The sequence below is a fragment of the Mustelus asterias genome, chromosome 2 (assembly GCF_964213995.1).
Source record: "Mustelus asterias chromosome 2, sMusAst1.hap1.1, whole genome shotgun sequence".
In the NCBI taxonomy this organism is placed as follows: Eukaryota; Metazoa; Chordata; class Chondrichthyes; order Carcharhiniformes; family Triakidae; genus Mustelus; species Mustelus asterias.
The window spans coordinates 158,449,804-158,472,662 of NC_135802.1; the positions used below are offsets into that span (position 1 = coordinate 158,449,804).

Consider the following 22,859-nt stretch of genomic DNA (forward strand, 5'->3'; position numbering starts at 1 on the left):
TTGAAACTTTAAAAGCTTGAAACTTTAAAAGCTTGAAACTTTAAAAGCTTGAAACTTTAAAAGCTTGAAACTTTAAAAGCTTGAAACTTTAAAAGCTTGAAACTTTAAAAGCTTGAAACTTTAAAAGCTTGAAACTTTAAAAGCTTGAAACTTTAAAAGCTTGAAACTTTAAAAGCTTGAAACTTTAAAAGCTTGAAACTTTAAAAGCTTGAAACTTTAAAAGCTTGAAACTTTAAAAGCTTGAAACTTTAAAAGCTTGAAACTTTAAAAGCTTGAAACTTTAAAAGCTTGAAACTTTAAAAGCTTGAAACTTTAAAAGCTTGAAACTTTAAAAGCTTGAAACTTTAAAAGCTTGAAACTTTAAAAACTTGAAACTTTAAAAACTTGAAACTTTAAAGGAGAAATTGCCAACATCCTAATTAAGATTTCTTTCTGTACCCGTTGCTCAGTCTATATAACCTGATGATGTGTGTTGCATGGCTTTCCCAGAGTCACGTATTAAAAAGGAAGAGACTGTAACATACAACTGTTAACTTTAATCTGTCTGTTTTTCAGTTGTTAGAGTGTGGTGGAAATCTTTTTGATGCAATCTCCATTGCAGTTAAAGCAGCACTTCACAATACCAGGTAAGAAATTGGTTTCATGGACTTGCGTCTTGGGGAAGTTGCCAAGAACAACTTGCTATTTTGTGTGTGCTGGAGTAACGTTCCGCACTTTGGGCTCACAGTTAACACTTGCAGCAAAACTCACTTTGTTCATTATATTTTCGGAATGTAAGAATCGTGTTAAGAATGATTATATTCGTGTAATTTGAATATTCAACAAGGGCACCGTACCAAGCTGGGTTTTTTAATTCTTCCATGAGATAACTGGTGCCCATCCCTAATTGCCCTTGAATGGCTTAAAAGGCCATTTCACAGGGAAGATAAAAGTCATTGCTGTGGATTGGGAATCACACGTAGACCGGATTTCCTTCCCGATGGGGAATGAGTGAATAATCAATGTTAGTCTCGGGGTCACCATTACTGAGACTAACTTTCAATTTCAGATTTTATTAATTGAATTTAAATTCCACCAGCTGCCGTGGTGGGATCTGAACCCTGGCCTCTGGGTTGCTAGTTCAGTGACATTACCACTACGCTACCATCTCTTCCCCCCCCCCCCTGTCTGTGAGTTAATGGTGTCTGAATTTGGCATGTTAAATTTTATTGCGTTAACCAGTCGGGGTTATATTCGCACTTGCCACTAGCGACCCCATTAGGATCAGCACAAACGATTGCGTGAATTAGCTAAAAGCAAAATACTGCGGGTGCTGGAACAAAACAGAAAATGCTGGAAAATCTCAGCAGGTCTGACAGCATCCGTGGGGAGAGAATAAAGCCAACGTTTCGAGTCTGGATGACCCTTCATCAGAACTAAGAGCAAAGAGAATCAGCAGAGATTTATTCCATGAGGGTGGGGTGGTGTGGAATGGCCTTCTGTATCCTCATTTACATTCCCTTTGTCCCATTCCATACCCCCCACCCTCATTGTATAAATCTCTGCTGATGCTCTTTGCTTTGACGAAGGGTCATCCAGACTCGAAACGTTGGCTCTATTCTCTCCCCACAGATGCTGTCAGACCTGCTGAGATTTTCCAGCATTTTCTGTTTGAGTGAATTAGTTAACTTGTTTGCCAAATCGTCATGAAAAACCTCAAAACACGAAGCCAAAGATTGGTTGCTTACCCCACGCTTCACCTTATTCTCTCCGACTAACCTCGTGTGTGTTTAATGGGGTTTCCCTGACACAGCCACTCTCATGAACTGGCAGCATTTAAGTTGGCAACCCTTCAATTTTAAGGGTTCATTGACAAAATAAGAGGTTGCGAAGCAATTCGGGTATATCACAGTAATTCACCATCAACTGCTTGCTGATTATAAATTTACAATGTCTGATATTGATAAGGATCTGTAAGATTAATTTAGGATCTGATTCCATGGATAGCTGATAAGCTAAACAGCATTTCCAAACAGGCAGCCCATTGGATAAAAGCAAAATACTGCGGATGCTGCAATCTGAACAAAAACAGAAAATGCTGGAAAATCTCGGCAAGTCTGACAGCATCTGTGGGGAGGGAATAGAGCCAAAGTTTCGAGTCTGGATGACCCGTTGTCGGAGCGCTGGCTCTATTCGTTGGCTCTATTCTCTCTCTCCACAGATGCTGTCAGACCTGCTGAGATTTTACAGCATTTTCTGTTTTTGTTTCAGATTCCAGCATCCGCAGTATTTTGCTTTGATCTTATCCTGAGACTGGGAAAGCCCGTCGAATAACTTGACGTCGGTGCGCTCGTAGTTAGCAATATTTCCAGACCTCTGCAATGTTGTGCTAATGAGCTGGCATGGATGCACTGTCGCCTTGTCTTTGGCTGGAAGGTTTGTGTTATCCTGCTGAAACGTCAGAGAGACGTGGGCGGCACGGTGGCACAGTGGTTAGCACTGCTGTCTCACAGCGCCAGGGACCCAGGTTCGATTTCAGCCTCGGGTCAGTGTCTGTGAGGAGTTTGCACGTTCTCCCCGTGTCTGCGTAGGTTTCCCAAGGATGCTCAGGCTTCCTCCCACAGTCCAAAGATGTGCGGGTTAGGTGGATTGGCCACGCTAAATTGACCCTTCGTGTCAGGGGGATTAGCAGGGTAAATATGTGGGGTTGCGGGAGTGGGGTCTGGGTGGGATTGTTGTCGGTGCAGACTCGATGGGCCGAATGGCCTCCTCCTGCACTGTAGGGATTCTATAATCGGATGAGCCTCCACACACACATCCACTCTCCCTTCCTGCTGGATGCTTGGCTTCTCGTCAGATTCACCTTCCACGCTGTTGACTCTATCTGAACTCTCACCTGCTTTGATCTCGGGCGCACATGTACCTCTTGGTGATAAGTGTGTACCTGGTTACCATGGCTGTACAATTCTAACTTTTTTTGTCAGAGCTGGGATTGACGATTTGACGGAGACTTGCGCACATTTACTAAAAGAATAACTCCGATAGCTTAATGGCCCAGACTGAAAGCTGATTGTTTTATGCAAAGAGGAGATACAGTGTGACCACTTTCGCTTCATTTTCTGCATCTTTTCAAGAATCCCCAAGGTCCGGGTGCTTGAAGATGATGAAGGTTCCAAGGAAATTGAGCTCTCGGATGATCCGTATGACTGCATTCGTCTCGATGTGGAAAATGTACCTTGCATCATCACTTTAAGCAAAGTGAGATATCTTGCACAAACTCTATAAGTGAAAACATACGACCCCTAGCTGTTTGCATGCATATAGAGGATTTTGTTTAACATGATAATTATCTTCATGCTGAAGTTTATGTACAGAATCCTATGGTGCAGAAGGAGGCCATTCGGCCCATCGAGTCTGCACCATCCCACCCAAGCCCTATTCCTGTAACCCCACATATTTACCCTAGCCAATCCCCCTGACACTAGGGTCAATTTACCATGGCCAATCCACCTAACCTGCACATCTTTGGACTGTGGGGAGGAAACCGGAGCACCCGGAGGAAACCCACGCAGACATGGGGAGAATGTGCAAACTCCACAAACACAGTGACCCGAGGCCGGAATTGAACCCAGATTCCTGGCGATGGGAGGCAGCAGTGCTAACCACTGTGCCGTCCCAAATATGAATTGAAACAGTATCAAAAATGACCTTTATGGGGCCACTTGACAAAAACTGACACTCTTAAACATATGTTTTATAAATGTTTTTGTCCCAAGGACTGCAGTAGGTTTTGTTTCTACAAAAGTAGGTGACTTAGAGTCATCGAGGTATACAGCGCAGAAACAGGCCCTACGGCCCGTTTCGTCCATACCGACCAGGTTTCCTAAACTGAACTAAAGATGTGCAGGTTAGGTTGATTGGCCATACTAAGTTGTCCCTTAGTGTCAGGGGGATTAGCAGAGTAAATATGTTGGGGTTGTGGGGATAGGGCCTGGGTGGGATTGTGGTTGGGGCAGACTTGATGGGTCGAATGGCCTCCTCCTGCATTGTAGGGATTCTAACTAGTCCCATTTGTCTGCGTTTGGTCCATATCCCTCTAAACCTTTCCCATCCATGTACCTGTCCAAATGTCTTTCAAATGTTGTAATTGTACCCGCCTCTACCACCTCCTCTGGAAGATGTTTTATTAACCTTCAGTTGTGATCTTTGCTGGGTTACAATGGGGCATTTTTCTGGTTTATATCCAATTCATTCCAATCAAAGTCCAATTCAAAGTCTCAGCAAGTGAGACTTTCCAGATCCAAGCTGACAAGACAGGCTGACCGCTTCCTGTCTTGGGCTTGATCTACATGATCCAAGCTGATTGGAGCGGGCATTGCACCTTCTCCAATGTTTGATCTCATTTGTATCTTAGCCAAAAGGCCAAGATGCCACTTAAAAGAAAATTGCTTCAAATGAAGCCTCAGTGTAACCTCATGACTTCAACCAAGTGCAGGACAACAAAACTACACTTGATCGTAGCCAAAAGTTTACAATGGGGCTTTAATGTGTAATGCGTGTTTATTGCAGACGCTTGGGTTTTGAATCTTTTGCTGTAGTTTCTTGTCAATGTGCCCTTTTAAGAATATGCTGATGCATTAACGCAGTTTGCTTTGAATGATTTTGGGAGAGGGAGTCTTAAGTCAGCTTGTTCTGGATGTGAGTGGTCTTTTTGTTTACCTGCACCGAATGTAAAGGTTGCAGCAATGTGGATGAACTGCCACCCGTTTAACCCCTTGTCCTGCCATTCAATTAGAATCACATACGCTGCACTGCTAACTTGTTCTGTCATTTTATAATTTGCCCTTTCATACAGCAAATCGTGATCAGGTTTGAGCGGCTTTGGCTGAGTTCAGTGTGTAGTGTGGGCGTGAGGGAGAATGACACACCTCTGTGAAGGAAGGTGACAAAAGTCTGCCTACGCATTAGTATCAGGAGGTGCCAGTCACATTTAAGCCACTAGATGTCGCCACCACACTTGGAACCCAACTTGACAGTTTACTAACACTGGTTCACTTAGCAACACCTAATGACCAAAATATACATTCCTGTGCCAACGTTTAATTTTCAGTGCAGAATAAATTTAGAAATATTGTTTAAGATCTAAAATTCCCCTGTCAAAATAGGGCTGCATCAAAATGGCTTTGCTCTGTTTGGAAATTTGTTTGCTTGCATTACCGTATTTATATTTTAAAAGAATTTTGGTTATTTTATAAAAGAGCTTTCACTTGGTTTGATACAGAGCAAACACATGTCGAGAGAGTTATCTATAGTGACTCAGATCTGTGTATTAAAGTGAGAAGTACTACATAGTAATACAAAGTATTTACAGCATAGAAACAGTTAGCACTGCTGCCTCACAGCACCAGGGACCCGGTTCAGTTCCCGGCTTTGGGTCACTGTCTGTGTAGAGTTTGCCCATCCTCCCCATGTCTGCGTGGGTTTCCTCTGGGTGCTCAAGTTTCCTCCCACACTCCAAAAAATGTGCAGGTTAGATGGATTGGCCATGCTAAATTGCCCCTTAGTGTCCCGAGATGTGTAGGTTAGGGGATTAGCAGGGTAAATATGTAGGGTTACAGGGATAAGGCAGGGGAAATGGGCCTGGGTCAGATGCTCTTTTGGAGAGTCGGCGCAGCCTCGATGGGCCAAATGGCCTCCTTCCGCACTGTAAGAATTCAGTGGGAAGGCCCAGGCTTCTCAAATGTTAGAGCACGAAAGTTAAAGTTTAAAGTTTATTTATTAATGTCACAAGTAGGATTACATTAACACTGCAATGAAGTTGCTGTGAAAATCCCCTAGTTGCCACACTGTGGCGTCTGTTCGGGTACACTGAGGGCGAATTTAGCGTGGCCAATGCACCTAACCAGCACGCCATTTGGACTGTGGGAGGAAACCGGAGCATCCGGAGGAAACCCACGCAGACACCGGGAGAATGTGCAGACTCCGCACGGACAGTGACCCAAGCTGGGAATCGAACCCGGGTCCCTGGCGCTGAGGCAGCAGTGCTAACCACTGTGCCGGCCCCAAAATAGGAACAGGAATAGACCATGTGGCCTCTCAAGTTTCCTTTGCCATTTGATAAGAGCGTGATTGGATCAATTCCACTTTCTCACCTTATCCCTTATCTCACTGCCCAAGAATCTATTCTCTTGAATATACTCAATAATGTAACGTCCACAACCCTCAGCGGAAGAGAATTTCCAAGATTCACAACCCTCTGAGTGAAGACATTTCTCCTGATCCAAGCCTGAAATGGCTGAGATTATCCTGAGACTGGGATAGCGAGTTTTAGATTCTCCAGTCCCTCAGTAAATGTATGACTGATGTTGCTTGTCTCCCGCAGATCGGTCACAGGCATGTGGTCGATGCCACTTCACAGGAGGAAGTTTGCCGTATGGCCAGCCTGTTAGTTTCTGTCACCAGCAAAGGGACCATCACTTGCTTCAGGAAAGTTGGAGGAGGCAGTTTGGATCCAGCAAGTATCTTTGAAATGTTAGAGGTATGAATCGATGCTTTAACGGAATGATTGGGCAGCCGTGTTCTCATTCAGCTCAATCGTTTCGTGGTGATGTTTCGTGTTTCCGCGATCTCTCGATGCAGTTAACCAAACACTGCCAGTGAAATTCCCAATATACAACTCGATTATAGTCCACTACTTGAATTTGGTTTGCGCGTAAGAAAAGTTTATTTACTAGTCACAAGTAAGACTTACGTTAACACTGCAATGAAGTTACTGTGAAATTCCCCTAGTCGCCACATTCCCACGCCTGTTCGGGTCAGTCTCCCTAACCAACACGTCTTTCAGGATGTGGGAGGAAACCGGAGCACCCGGAGGAAACACACTCAGACATGGAGAGAACGTGCAAACTCCACACAGATAGTGACCCAAGCCAGGAATTGAACCCGGGTCCCTGCCGCTGTGAAGCAGCAGTGCTAACCACTGTGCTACCGTGCCGCCCCTGAATGGATAAAAAGAATGGATGAAATCACCCCTGTCGTCTCTGCTACATCGTCCACCATTCCCCAACTGAAGGACTGATCAGTCTACCACCACATCTGTTCTAACTGGATGCGCAGTGGCACGCGAGTGTGGTGTAGGTGGATGTGTGGATGTACATGATTCCTATCCTGTGTGAAAGTCACTCCCTCCCAATCATAGAATCCCTACAGTGCAGAAGGAGGCCATTCGGCCCATCAAGTCTGCACCAACACACAATCCCACCCAGGTCCATTCCCCATAACCCCATGCATTTATCCTAGCTAGTCCCCTTTCATTTTGTAATTCCTTGGAGAGTATAAGTTTGCTAAATCCCAGCTATGGATGTGTGTGCAGCACCATCCAACCTATCAGATTACACACTTGCTTTTACAAGTAGAATGAAATCTACAGCTCCAGACATTGTCATGAAACAATCGCCATCAGATAAGCGCTTGTAACACCTGGGTGCTGCATCGGTGCCTGGGACGAACGTAATTTTCTCTGCTATTGCTGCCTCTCCTCAAGGGAGCCTCAGTGCTGTTAGAGGGCGGCATGGTAGCACAGTGGTTAGCACTGTTGCCTCACAGCGTCAGGGACCCGGGTTTGATTCCGGCCTCAGGTCTGTCTGCGTGGAATCTGCACATTTTCCTCATGTCTTTGTGGGTTTTCTCCAGGTGCTCCGGTTTCCTCCCACACTAGATGTCTAGGTTAGGTGGATTGGCCATGCTAAATTGACCCTAGTGTCCCAAGAGCGGAGTAAATACTTGGGGTGATGGGAATGACGCATGGATGGGATGCTCTGTCAGAGAGTCGGTGCAGACTCGATGGGCCGAATAGTCTCCTGCACTGTAGGGATTCTATGATCTCTCCCAGTGTGAATGTTTCAGGCTCCCAAACGAATGAGATGTTGCTTACCCGTTTCATGTTAACATGTCTCAAATCTGAATTTAAAACGGCATAATTTTGTGGGCGGCACAGGGGTTAGCACTGCTGCCTCACAGCACCAGGGATCCGGGTTCAATTCCGGCCTCGGGTCACTGTCTGTGTGGGTTTCCTCCCACAGTCCAGAGATGTGCGAGTTAGGTGGATTGGCCATGATAAATTGCCCTTTAGTGCCAGCGGGTCTAGCTTGGGTAAATACGTGGGGTTATGGGGATAGGGCCTGGGTGGGATCGTGTTCGGTGCAGACTCGATGGGCCGAATGGCCTCCTTCTGCACTGTAGGATTCTATGATTTGTTACCAATGCACAGTCCAGTTAGCAATGCTGGGTAACCCTTTCCCCCTGTTATTGAATGACTGTGATTGCATCAGTGGTGATGGCAAACAGGAAGGTATTACTCTGTTGCCTCTGTATACATCACTGGTGGTTCTAATGGCGAAGCTGCCATTCCAGTTGACAGCTGAAGGCTGCTTGTTCACTGTTTTGTACCGTGTAGCATTTTGTTCTGACTTGAATACTGAATTTGCCAGCTCTTGTTCCCAGACAAAAGCAACATTCTTTTCACTGTCTCTCTGATTTGGACACGCATTTCTGGAGGCTAATGTAATTTGGTTTCCTGCATAATTTGCAAATCAATATTGCACTGCAGAACAATATTTCCACCCATGAACTGTAACACTTGCACAGTTTAAAAAGATACCCATTGTCAGCGTCGCAGCTTCTCAGCTCCTTGAGCGGGGCTGCCTGCGGGTTTGAGCGCTGGAAGCAAGCGCATGCATTTATTGTCAAGCTGTTCTCAATAAAAGCAAATGGGAAATGAGGTTCGCAGATTTGCTTAAAGCTGCTCCGTTAAGCTGCTGTGGTCTGAGCTCCATCCCCCAATGCAGACACGCCGAACTGGTACAAACAAAACATTATTGTGCACTAGTTGTATCGTGTTTTAGTTACGTGTACGGACATACTGCCAGAGAAAGTTCAGGCTGTTTGTGGACAGGAACTTGATGTTTGTGGTGGGTGGTGGAATGGAGCTCACGGAAGGAGCGGGGGCTGTAAGAGGAACCCATCAATGCGAGAGAGTTTGAGGGACTTTGGGCCATTCACCGTCCAGAGTAGAGTCTTCCTTGCTATTTCTCCAATGAATCATAAAATCCCAACAGTGCAGAAGGAGGCCATTTAGCCCATCGAGTCTGCACCGACCACAATCCCACCCAGGCCCTAGCCCCATAACCCCACATATTTACCCGGCTAATCCCCCTGAAACTAAGGTCAATTCAGCATGGCCAATGCACCTAACCCGCACATCTTTGGACTGTGGGAGGAAACTGGAGCACCCGGAGGAAACCCACGCAGACACGGGGAGAACGTGCAAACTCCACACAGGCAGTCACCCCAGGTTGGAATTGAACCCGGGTCCCTGGCGCCGTGAGACAGCAGTTCTAACCACTGTGCTGCCCAATGATGTGGCCTGATGCGGTAGTTCAGAATCACAGAATGGTTACTGCACAAAAAGGAGGCCATTCAGCCCATCCAGTCTGTGCCTCATCTCTGCGAGAGAGGTTATTTTGTTCCAATCGTTTTCACCTGTCCAGGCCCTGTTTTTATTGTAATAAAACTCACTCGCACTATTCCTGTTTTCACTGTAAATTACTCTGGTGTTGCAATCGCTGTCAGCTTCCAGGCCCAGTCACGTTTCAGGAATTCTTTTACTGTTTTTGCACAAAATATTTGAAAAGAGGAATTCTCCAGCCATTGACTGGCCTTCTGTCTCACCACCACCGCTTCGTAAGATAGGAGATCTTTTATTACAGACTCGCTCAGTCTGAGTGTCTGGGTGTTGCAGTGTCTGGGAGTAACAGCACCTACTTTCAGAGAATGATGCACTACAGAGTTGATTTACTGTGCTCTGGAATTCCACCCCATGATGTTCATGGACGGAGGGAAGAAATCTTAGTGAAGAATTGTTTGTGGGTGCCTCTCAATCGAGTATCTTTTGTTGAAGCTCAGGGGGATTAAGGAAAAGAGAGGGAGTCCCTGCCCTCGCAAGAGAGCGCTGCAGGCAAGGAATACCTGACTCACGGATGTTTAGCTTGGGAATCACATTTTTGTTTGATGTCCATCCGTATGCAGTGAAATCTCAATCTGGAAAATGAATGGTAGGGGGAAGATGGCAAAGGGAGTGAAAACGCTGGGAAGGTCATTTAATTCAAGTGTTTCTTTGGGGCGGCATGGTGCCTCACAACGCCAGGGACGCGGGTTCGATTCCCGGCTTGGGTCACTGTCTGTGTGGAGTTTGCACATTCTCCCCATATCTGCGTGGGTTTCCTCCAGATGCTCTGGTTTCCTCCCACAGTCCAAAGATGTGCAGATTAGGTGAATTGGCCATGCTAAGTTCTCCCTTCCGAACAGGCGCCAGAGTGTGGCGACTAGGGGATTTTCACAGTAACTTCATTGCAGTGTTATTGTAAACCTACTTGTGACTAATAAATAAACTTTAACTTTGGAGTTGTTGAGTATCACTTGTTATATTTATAGATCAGGAAATTTCTTACCTGTCCACCTTCTCCATCTTTGAAAATGGTCAAAGCAATAAAAGAATTCCTTTGGAGTTCCTTCATGTTCCTATCAGTCAGAATTTTAGTTGTGTTTAATACACAATTAAGGGAGCGGGTTTCCACACAGGTCTGGGTGATAGGAGCCTCCAGAGCAAATTTGGAAGATTGTTCCTTAGTCACAACATTTTTTTGGATTCCAGAATGAAGCTGACCTTTCTCTCTCTCTCTCTCTCAGACAGGAAACAGAGTTGGCAAAGTTTTGCATAAATCATTACAAACCACCTTGGAGAAAGAAGAAAGTTTAGGGAAAAAACGCCAAAAAGTTGGATTTCTTGGTTGACTTTTTGCACTGTAGATGCTTTTACTAATAAAGATTTATTTAAAATGCTGGTTTATGTGGTTGGTGAGAATTTGCAGTATTTAACCTGGGAAGTTTCAATACTTTCCCTGTAATAAATTACAGGTAAAAGCAAAATATTGTGTCCATTTCATGCAGTAATTTGGAAACAAACTGTACTCCGCGCCCCCCCCCCCCCCATTAATGAAAAGTCTCATTAAGCGCACTTGCCTCTAACATAAATACATCTGCTTATGAAATAGGTCAGGCTCACATCAGCGTGACTTTACATCCCACACTTATCCTTGTGGACTGCTGTGCCAGATTCTGCATCGGAAGGCTAATTTTGGGATTTGGAGTCACTCCCACTCAAATATCCCTAAGCTCTTAAATCACGGGATTCTTCTGTAACAGATATTTGTTGGCTTGGTCATTGCCAACTTCTTAAACTGTGCCCTTGGGTGAAAGGATATTCTTCCAATTCAAGATGCCTCTCAATCCATTCTCTTCTCCCTGACTAATTGATCTTTCTGCCCTCTGTCATAGCATCGAATGAGGACATTGTTTGAGTAATGAAGGTTACATCTGATGGCAGTGTAGAGTGAGCCGTCTTAATCATGGTCTGTTGTACTGTTCAATATGCATAATTTCATTGCCCTAATTATGTTTACCATATCCATTGTCCCAAGGCAGGAAGAATAGAAAAACTTTTTTAAAATTCATTTGTGGGACATTGGGGTGGCACGGTGACACAGTGGTTAGCACTGCTGCCTCACAGTGTCAAGGACTTGGGTTCGATTCCCGGCTTGGGTCACTGTCTGTGTGGCGTTTGCGCATTCTTCCCATTTCTGCGTGGGTTTCCTCTGGGTGCTCTGGTTTCCTCCCACACTCCAAATATGTGCATGTTAAGTGGATTGACCATGTTAAATTGCCCCTTAGTGTCAGGGGGACTAGCTAGGGTAAATGTATGGGGTTATGGGAAAAAGGCCTGTGTGGGATTGTGGTCGGTGCAGACTCAATGGACCAAATGGCCTCCTGCACTGTCGGGATTCTATGAATCTATGGCATGGGTGCGTTGGCTGGCCAGCATTTATTGCTCATTTCTAGTTGCCCAAGGGCTCTGGTATCATGTAGGCCAGACCGGCTAAGGATGGCAGATTTCCTTCCCTAAAGGACATTAATGAACCAGATAGGTTTTTCCCGACGTTATTGAAATGGAGAGATTGCATAACTCCGAGGTACAGAGGGATCTGGGTGTCCTGAGACACGAACCACAAAATGTTAGCATGCAAGTGACTAGGAAGGCAACTGGAATGTTGTTGACTATTGCAAGAAATTTAAATATAAAAGTTGGGAAGTTTTGCTACTGTTGTACAGGATATTGGTGCAACCACATCTAGAATAGTGTGTACATTTTGGTCTCGTTTCAGGAAGGACATAATTGCATTAGGAGCAGTTGGGGCATGATTCACTTGTCTGATTCCAGGGATGAACGGACTGTCTTATGAGGAAAGGGGTCCCCCATTTCAGGCCAAGATGGAAAATATTTTCTCTCGGACAGTTATTAGTCTGTAGAACTCTTAGAGAACAATGGAAGCGGGGTCATTGAATATTTTTAAGGCAGATGGGTAGATAGATTCTTGACTAACAAGGGTGTCAGAGGGTTTCAGGGATAGGCAGGGAAGTAACATTGAGGCTACAGTCAGAATAGCCATGTTCTTATTGAATGACAGCAGCCTTGAGGGGCTGAATGGCCCATTCCTGCTCCTAATATGTACTTATATTTGTATGTCTGAAAAACGTTCACAGAAGGTATTCTTTCAGTTTGAGTGTCACCAGGCACACTTATCACCTTACTATCCAAAAGATATCTTTATTATCCAATATCTAATTAAGCAGGGTCAGTAACATGGGACCCGTTAATTTATTGGCTGCGTTGCCTCATGTGCCACGGTGTACATTTTGTAAGATACAGCCTATTTGTAAACCAATTAACTGGCTTTATTGGACTTAAAATACATGAATAAATAGAATATCGATTATTCAGTTCCCTACCAGAACTTTAAAAAGGCAACAAAAGCATCATTCAGCAACTGCTAAAAGCACAAACTGTTATAATTCAGGTCAAAAACTCCAAAGTGTTTTATGAAGTCCGCCTGGATCAAAACTTTTGCAATTTGAATTTGGCTAGGGTGAGCATGAGATGTTTCACTTCAGGTATGATTCAAGTGACCCACAAGGGAGCTTTTATCAAACAAAGTTTATTTAAGAATACAGATAACATATAGCAATAACTTTTACCAATTATAAACAAGAAAAATGAAACACTCATATTGTATAAACATTAACAACGATATGAAATGTTCCAATACAACAAACCTCCTTAACAACATACTCCTGGGTGAGATGTTCTTTCGGAGAGTCGGTGTGGATTTGATGGGCCAAATGGCCTCTTCCTGCACTATGGGGATTCCATGGTACGTTGCTGTGCATTGTGAACAAAGGAAAGTACAGCAAGGAAATGGCCCTTCGGCCCTCCAAGCCCGTGCCGACCATGATGCCCTAACTAAACTAAAAGAAACCTGCCCTTTTTGGTTGTTTTTTTCCATCCCTTTTTGCAAGTAAGGCATGCCCTGAGGGGGAAAAAAAGAGGGAAGACCCTATTCCTGTACCCATCCAGATGCCTCTTAAATGTTGCTAATGTGCCTGCTTCCACCACCTCCTCAGTGCGTGCCAGGCACCCACCACTCTGCGTGAAAAACTTTCCCCCGCACATCTCCCTTAAAATTTCCCCCCCTCACCTCGAACCTGTGCCTCCTTGTAATTGGCACTTCCACCCTGGGGGAAAAGCCTCTGACTATCCACCCTGTCTATGACTCTCATAATTTTGTAGACGTCGATCAGGTCACCCCTCAGCCTCTGTCTGTGAAAACACTGGGAAGGAAGATATGCAACTGCTCGGGTTAATACCCACAACGGGGGCCTAACAATTGGTTGGTTTTTTTCCATCACTTTATTGCAAATAATGAATGCCCTGGGGGTGGGGGGTGGGGGGGGGAAGAGAAGAAAAATGAAGCTGAAAAGGAAATGCAATATTTGTTGTCGCTGTTTCTAGGGCTGCAGATGTTGGAACGCTGAGTGGAACTTTTAAGGATAGTTGCCATATCCATAAAGTAAGCTGGATTCAATTCCCCCCTTCATTCCTATCCATTGATAGCCTCTGAAGAATAAGCGTTCTAATCTGTATCCGTAATGTTTTGTTTAATGTGTTATTAAATGCATATGGGATCTATTATAGTCTGCGCGATGGGTGTAGGAAAATATTGCCCAATACGTTCCCGACAGCCAGCCAGCTGAAACTTCTGCTTACATAAGACCTTAGACCAACAAATAGGTGTTATGATTAATGGAGTGATTTTTACATGGGGATGGCTAAACGGCAGCAAGCGATATTAACTCTGACCGTAGCGAGATTGCAAATCTAGCCACATTACGATTCACGCTGTTTATCTCCCAATTTTCAAACAGCTAAGGATGGTTTTGGAAAAGTTTTAGACAGCCTTAGCAACCTTGCAAGTCTGATTGACATGGAATATCACTCGAAGCAACCAGACCAATATCGAATGGCATAGAGGAAGCCGTAGGGTACAAGGCAACCACACATTCTGCCATATTGAATTATGTTTGTCATCTATCCACCCACTGTGGAAGAATATCTTCCTGAATTCTGGGAACATTTTTCACATTATCTGCTCTACCCTTCAATTTGGTATCATCCACAAATTTCAACCTCGTTTTCCCAATTCCCAAGGGGAGGTAGTGTCATAGTGGCATTATCGCTGGACTAGTAATCCACCCAGGGTCATGCTCTGGGGACCAGGGTTCAAATCCCACCACGACAGATGGTGAAATTTGAATTCAATACTAAATATGGAATTAAAAGTCTAATGATGACCATGAAACCATTGTCAATCGTTGTAAAACCCATCCGGTTCACTAATGTCCTTTAAGGGAAGGAAATCTGCTGTCCTTACCTGGTCTGGCCTACATGTGACTCCAGACCTGCAGTAATGTGGTTGACTCTTAACTACCCTCAGGGATGGGCAATAAATGTTGGCCCAGCCAGCGCCGCCCACATTCCATGAATGAATGTAAAAAAAGTCCAATCTACAGTGATCCCAGCATGTTCGCAGGATTCCACGTTCTACATGAAAACTTGACTCCTACCTTCTGCCTTTTACTTTGCAGCGATCTTTGGCTACATGACCCCCAGATTGCACAAATGCTGACCTTTGCCCTGAGACTCTCGTGTGGCACCTTGTTGGAAGCTTACAGAAAGTCCAGGGGTGACTAACAATGGGAATCACTGGCGGGGCATCTGTCCCCCGGTTGTTGTCGTACATAGCACAAAGGAAGGTGGTTGTGGTTGTTGGAGGTCAATCATCTCAAGTCCCAGGGTATTGCTACAGAAGTTCCTCGGGGTAGTGTCCTCGGCCATCTTCAGCTGCTTCATCAATAACCTTCCTTCCACCTTAAAGTCAGATGTGGGGAGCCCATGACACTATTTCAAAGGGCAGTCACCCCTAGTGCCCTGGCCAATACTCACCCCTCAGTCAACATCATCAAAATAAGATGAAGCAGCCATTATCACTTGGTTGTTTGTTGGAGCTTGGTGTGCACAAAATGGCGCCTGGATTACCTACATTACAAGAGTGACTACTCTTCAGAACCACTTTGTTAGTTGCAAAGTGTTTTGGGTTCCCCTGAGGTCACGAACGGTGTGCGATGAGAAGGGAAAGGAGCCTTGTCAGCACGAAATGCAGGAGCCAATTTTGTGCACAGCAAGATCCCACCAGCAAACAAGTGATAATGGCAGGTTAATTTTTTTTTAGTGCTGTTGATTGAAGGACACCAGGGGTAATTGCCCTTTGAAACAGTGTCATGGGCTCCCCACATCTGAGCTTAAAGTGGAAGGAAGCAGCTGAAACATAGAAACATAAAAAATAGGAGTAGGACATTCGGCCCTTCGAGCCTGCACCACTATCCAATATCATCATGGCTGATCATGCACTTTCAGTATCCCACTTCCTCTTTCTGTCCATACCCCTTGATCCCTTTAGCCGCAAGGGCCGCTTCCAGCTCCCTCTTGAACATATCTAACCAACTGGCCCCAACAGCTTTCTGTGGCAGAGAATTTCACAGGTTCACAAGTCTCTGAGTGAAGAAGTTCTTCCTCACCGCAGATGGTTAGTTCGAGGACACAAACAGCAATGTGATCCTGGCTGGGTTTTTTTGTGTTGATGGAGGGGTGAATATTGGCCAGGACACTTCACCGCTTTTCAACGTAGTGTCATGCATTCTCCAGAGCAGGCACACGTGTGCCTTGGTTTCATATCTGAAAGACAGCACCTCTGACAGTGCAGCACCCCCTCAGCACTGCACTATGGTGATTTTTACGCTTCAGCCTTGGTGTGTGTGGGATTTGAACCTCGTGACTCAGAGGCGGGAATGCTACCAACTGAGCCATAATTGTGGTGGAACAGGTAGATGAAGGTGGGTGCCTTCCCTTTAGGAAGTCAGGGGCCCTCTGAGAGACTCATCCCCACCACCTAGTGGCAATTTCAAAGTAGCAGCAACCTGAGTGGAGAACACTTGATCCATTCTCTCCAGCCAAGTGAAAGGCCTCTACTGACCCGCTGAAGAAAAGAGAGAAGAGAAATTAGAGTTTTACAAAATTCAGGGGTTAAAACATAATTGGTGGTGGTGGGTGCAGAGAGACGCAAACTACTCGGTCAAACCTGCCTTTTAAAATGCGAATGTCGAAGTGTCTAACTGCATAGTCCCACACAACTGCAACCTTATTTTGGTTCCCACTCAGGATGGGGTACAAGGTTACACAATAGTTACAGGGTATAGTATCACACGGACCAAGGTGATGGTGTAAGGAGCAGGAAGCTGCAGGTAAAGCTTCCTCTCTGTAAGAACTCGAGACGATTCGATGTGACAAGTAACAAACTAAAGGATTTATTGACCGAGGAGAACAACTAAGGGTTTTACAGCACAACTGCACAGATCCACTCACACAAAATACAAAAAGATACAAAAGTCTGAGGTCACGTACCAACCGACTCAAGAACAGCTTCTTCCCTGCTGCTATCTGACTCTTGAATGGACCTACCTTATATTAAGCTGATCTTTCTCCTCACCCTATCTATAACTGCTGCTATCTGACTCTTGAATGGACCTACCTTATATTAAGCTGATCTTTCTCCTCACCCTATCTATAACTGCAACACTATATTCTACACCTTCTCCTTTCCTTCTCTCCTACGTACTCTATGAACAGTATGTTTTGTCTGTATAGCGTACAAGAATCATAGAATTCCTGCAGTGCAGGAGGCCATTCGGCCCATTTGAGCCTGCACTGACAACAATCCCAACCAGGCCCTATCCCCGTAACCCCACGTATTTACCCTGATAATCCCCCCTGACACTGCATCCTGATACATGTGACAATAATAAATCTACTCCCATCAATGTCCTGACTCCAGTGGAAGCCTTCCAGCTTCAGGGGATGTGCGCCCTTTCTCCTGATTCGCCCAGGTTTGCAGCTCGCATTCCATTGGTTCCAGCCTGGTCACGTGGCCATCCCTAATTGTCCTTGTTCGGAGGGCAGTTCAGAGTCAACCACATTGCTGTGGATCTGGAGTCACATAAAGGCCTGACCAAGTAAGGATGGTAGATTTCCTTCCCTTAAGGACATTAGTGAACCAGATGGATTTTCCCGACAATCAACAATGCTTTCATGGTCATCAGTAGATTGCTAATTTCAGGTATTTTTTACTGAATTCAAATTCCACCATTTGCCGTGGCGGGATTCGAACCCTCTGCCAATGAAAACAGTTTCCTCTTATTTACTCTACCAAACCTTTCAACCTCCATCAGATCTTCCCCTTAATCTTCTCTGTTCTAAGGAGAACTAACCCAGCCTTGTCTCTTTTCCCCACGTAACGGAAGTCCCCCATTTGTGGTACCATTCTAATAAATTCCTGCTGCATTGACATACTCCCTAAAGGATGGTCTTTTTGGAGCGAGGGCACTTCATGTCCTGAGCAGTTACTGAGTTCCTTATATAAAAGCAAAATACTGCGGATGCTGGAATCTGAAACAAAAACAAAAAAATGCTGGAAATTCTCAGCAGGTTTGACAGCCTCTGTGGAGAGAGAATAGACATGATGTGGAGATGCCGGCGTTGGACTGGGGTAAACACAGTAAGAAGTTTAACAACACCAGGTTAAAGTCCAACAGGTTTATTTGGTAGCAAAAGCCACACAAGCTTTCGGAGCTGCAAGCCCCTTCTTCAGGTGAGTGGGAATTCTGTTCACAAACAGAGCATATAAAGACACAAACTCAATTTACATGAATAATGGTTGGAATGCGAATACTTACAACTAATCAAGTCTTTAAGAAACAAAACAATGTGAGTGGAGAGAGCATCAAGACAGGCTAAAAAGATGTGTATTGTCTCCAGACAAGACAGCCAGTGAAACTCTGTGGGGGTTACAAATAGTGTGCCATGAATCCAATATCCCGGTTGAGGCCGTCCTCGTGTGTGCGGAACATGGTGAACAATCACTGAAACAACTCTATGATGACATCAACAAGTTCCATCCCACCATCAGACTCACCATAGACTACTCTCCGGAATCGATTGCATTCTTGGACACACGCATCTCCATTAAGGACGGTCACCTCAGCACCTCACTATACCGCAAGCCCACGGATAACCTCACGATGCTCCACTTCTCCAGCTTCCACCCTAAACACGTTAAAGAAGCCATCCCCTACGGACAAGCCCTCCGTATACACAGGATCTGCTCGGATGAGGAGGATCGCAACAGACACCTCCAGACGCTGAAAGATGCCCTCATAAGAACAGGATATGGCGCTCGACTCATTGATCAACAGTTCCAACGCGCCACAGCGATAAACCGCACCGACCTCCTCAGAAGACAAACACAGGACACAGTGGACAGAGTACCCTTCGTTGTCCAGTACTTCCCCGGAGCGGAGAAGCTACGGCATCTCCTCCGGAGCCTTCAACATGTCATTGATGAAGACGAACATCTCGCCAAGGCCATCCCCACACCCCCACTTCTTGCCTTCAAACAACCGCACAACCTCAAACAGACTATTGTCCGCAGCAAACTACCCAGCCTTCAGGAGAACAGTGACCACGACACCACACAACCCTGCCACAGCAACCTCTGCAAGACGTGCCGGATCATCGACACAGATGCCATCATCTCACGTGAGAACACCATCCACCAGGTACACGGTACACACTCTTGCAACTCGGCCAACGTTGTCTACCTGATACGCTGCAAGAAAGGATGTCCCGAGGCATGGTACATTGGGGAAACTATGCAGACGCTGCGACAACGGATGAATGAACACCGCTCGACAATCACCAGGCAAGACTGTTCTCTTTCTGTTGGGGAGCACTTCAGCGGTCACGGGCATTCGGCCTCTGATATTCGGGTAAGCGTTCTCCAAGGCGGCCTTCGCGACACACGACGGCGCAGAGTCGCGGAGCAGAAACTGATAGCCAAGTTCCGCACACACGAGGACGGCCTCAACCGGGATATTGGGTTCATGGCACACTATTTGTAACCCCCACAGAGTTTCACTGGCTGTCTTGTCTGGAGACAATACACATCTTTTTAGCCTGTCTTGATGCTCTCTCCACTCACATTGTTTTGTTTCTTAAAGACTTGATTAGTTGTAAGTATTCGCATTCCAACCATTATTCATGTAAATTGAGTTTGTGTCTTTATATGCCCTGTTTGTGAACAGAATTCCCACTCACCTGAAGAAGGGGCTTGCAGCTCCGAAAGCTTGTGTGGCTTTTGCTACCAAATAAACCTGTTGGACTTTAACCTGGTGTTGTTAAACTTCTTACTGAGAGAGAATAGAGCCGACGTTTCGAGTCTGGATGAAGCTCTGACAAACGGTTATCCAGCTCTGTTGGCTCTGTTCTCTCTCCACAGAGGCTGTCAAACCTGCTGAGATTTTCCAGCATTTTCTGTTTTTGTGACTGAGTTTCCCATCTCAGTTGGGCAATTGAAAGAACGATTTGCACTTATATAGCGCTTTTCACGACCACCCAATATCTTAGAATCCCTACAGTGCAGAAGGAGTCCATTCGGCCCATCGAGTCTGCACCGACCACCATCCCACCCAGGCCCTATTCCGGTAACCCCACATATTTACTCTGCTAATCCCCCTGACACTAAGAGGCAATTTAGCATGGCCAATCAACCTAACCCACACATCTTTGGACTGTGCAAGGAAACCGGAGCACCCGGAAGAAACCCATGCAGACATGGGGAGAACATGCAAATTCCACACGGACAATGACCCGGGGCTGGAATCGAACCCGGGTCCCTGGCGCTGTGAGGTAGCAGCGCTAACCACTGTGCCACCGTGAGGTGGAGTCACTGTTGTAACGTAGGATTCTCGGCAGCTGATCTGCGCCCAGCAAGCTCCCATTATGTGATCATCACCAGGTAACCAGCTTGTTGTTGTTGTTAATTGAGGGGTGAATAGTAGGAAGGATCGCCCCTTTAAAGGGACCGCGCTACCACACTGGCAAACAGTGGAGCTATTCTTAAGCAGAATGTTTTTTTCCACAAAAAATGGAAATGCCTGGTCAGCAGAGGATGGACATTGCGGTCATGTGAGGACAGACTGAGGTAATCAGAAACTCGATGTTCTTGCTTTGCTCCTCACTTTCTGTTGCTGAAGGGCTGCCACATCTTGAGCTGGCTGGAGACCAGTGTAACTAAAGACACACAGCTGCTGAAACAACAGGTGGATACTTTTCTCGAACATTCTGAAGCTCACTGCTTGCACTCCATAGCTGGGATATCACGGAGTCACACAAATCCATCCAATCTGCTAACCAGGCTGACAATAACATTCCAAACATTTGACACTTTTATCGGTGCAACTATTTTGGGGAAAGGTGCTGGGTGCGAGGAAGTATAATAACGGGCGGCCACGGTGGCACAGCGGGTTAGCACTGCGGCCTCACAGCGCCAGGGACCCAGGTTCAATTCCGGCCTTGGGTCACTGTCCGTGAGGAATTTACACATTCTCCCCGTGTCTGCGTGGGTTTCCTCCGGGTGCTCCGGTTTCCTCCCACAGTTCAAAGATGTGTGGGTTAGGCCGATTGGCCATGATAAATTGACCCTTAGTGGTAAGGGTTTAGCAGGGGGTTACGGAGATGGGGCCTGGGTGGGATTGTGGTCGGTGCAGACTCAATGGGCCAAATGGCCTCCTTCCCCACTGTAGGGACTCTATGATTCTATGAAAATATGTGAAACTCCAGCCATTGCAGTAGATGGTTTCAATAAGTATGATTCAATAAGTGCTTGAATCTACAAGGGGTTGGCTCCACCCTGAGTATCCCCACAACAGGTCATTGGAAAAAACCCCTAGCTTGGAATAAAACCGGGAAAATAGTGCAAATGGTCAGCGGTTAAATCAGCATCTGTGGAGAGAGGAACAGAGTTAACGTTTAAGGTTCAGGTTATTTCATCAGTATTAACTTGCAAGGATATGGGGAGAAGGCAGGGGAGTGGGATGAAACTGGGCCTATCTTTCAAAGGGCCAGCATACAGAAAGAATGGGCCAAATGGCCTCTTCCTGTGTGGTCAAATTCTGTTAGAGATGCACAGCTTTTATAAGTTTGATTCCTGGTTTGTGCTAACCCTACTGACCTCAGTAATTAAACTCCGTGCCTTTGAGCAAGGTGGGAGGTTACTAAACTCCCGACTGCTGTCCAGGGGTCCTGACCCTTGCTGGGGTGCGCGCTGTGGATTTTGGGTCTGGGCAAGAGCAGCCTTAACTGATGCCAAAGGTCTGCTCTCATTGACACATTCATAAGGATTGAGGATTGTAGGATTCTGAATGCATTTGATAGGGACGCTGGAGAGGCAATCTTCCCACTGATGGGGGGCTCTAAGACAAGAGGATCTCAGGTTAAAATCAGAACCAGACTTTGCAGGAGAGAGGTCAGGAAACCCTTCTCCATGCAAAGGTTGGTTAGAAGTGCGGACATTTGACCCCCAGAAAGTAGTCCAAAGATGTGCGGGTTAGCCATGCTAAATTGACCCTTCGTGTCCCAGGCTGTGTAGGTTAGGGGGATTAGTGGGGTAAATACTTGGGGTTACGGGGAACAGGTCTGGATGGGGTTTCCACTTAGTGTCATGGTGATTATGTGGGGTTACAAGGATAGGGCTTGGGTGGGATTGTTGTCGGTGCAGACTCGATGAGCTGAATGGCCCCCTCCTGCACTGCAGGGATTCTATGAACAGTGGATGCTGGAGACCATATCTGGACATAGTGGGCGGGAATCTCGAGAGGGGACTCTGAGTTCCCCCGCCAGTGGGAAAATGGGAATGTTTACCGCTGGTGTTAGCAGCGCCTCCCGCCTGAGTGATGTAAATCTTCGCATTGCCGGAAAGTCGCTGGCCAGACTGGCTGTTCAGAGATCAGAGCAGGTTCGAAATATCAACTGGCCTTCCCTTACTCCTAAGCCCTCTGTTCCTAGATCAGCTCTGACCTCACTGCAAGCTGGCAGAATAGGTTTGAGGGGCTGAATGGCCTACTCTTCCTATATGTTCCTGTAATGAAAAGAGTTGTACTTATATCGTGTTTTGTCACTCCACCCTGCCTGATTGTCTACAATAACTCCAGGAGTCGGCTGTCAGGGAACAGTGCTTTATTTCGCAAAGTAAAGTGAGGCAAAAACCACAAGCCTGTGGTGAACACAAACAGGTCTCAATCGGGACAGTGGAATGATGGACCCACTCAGGGGCCTGCTCTATACAGGGCTCAGTATACAACCTCCACCTGGTGAGTTAATTACCAATCAACAGGGAGGTCGTAGTCAATGAATCCTACAGGGAGGTCAATCAGTGATTCCCCATTCAAGTCCTGGTGGTTATCACGTTGCCTTATTTCTC

General features: G+C 45.9%; 1 protein-coding gene across 1 annotated transcript in view; it reads left to right on the top strand.

Annotated features, from left to right (window-relative positions):
- Window positions 1-10,880, top strand: part of exosc7 (exosome component 7) — a 27,554-nt gene extending 16,674 nt beyond the window's left edge. Inside the window, exons 5-8 of the mRNA XM_078199553.1 lie at window positions 556-626; window positions 3,114-3,237; window positions 6,362-6,517; window positions 10,726-10,880. Of these exons, the coding sequence (XP_078055679.1) occupies window positions 556-626; window positions 3,114-3,237; window positions 6,362-6,517; window positions 10,726-10,830 (456 nt within the window). The 3' untranslated portion in view covers window positions 10,831-10,880. The remainder of the gene's footprint in view (window positions 1-555; window positions 627-3,113; window positions 3,238-6,361; window positions 6,518-10,725) is intronic.
- Window positions 10,881-22,859: the final 11,979 nt, after the last annotated feature.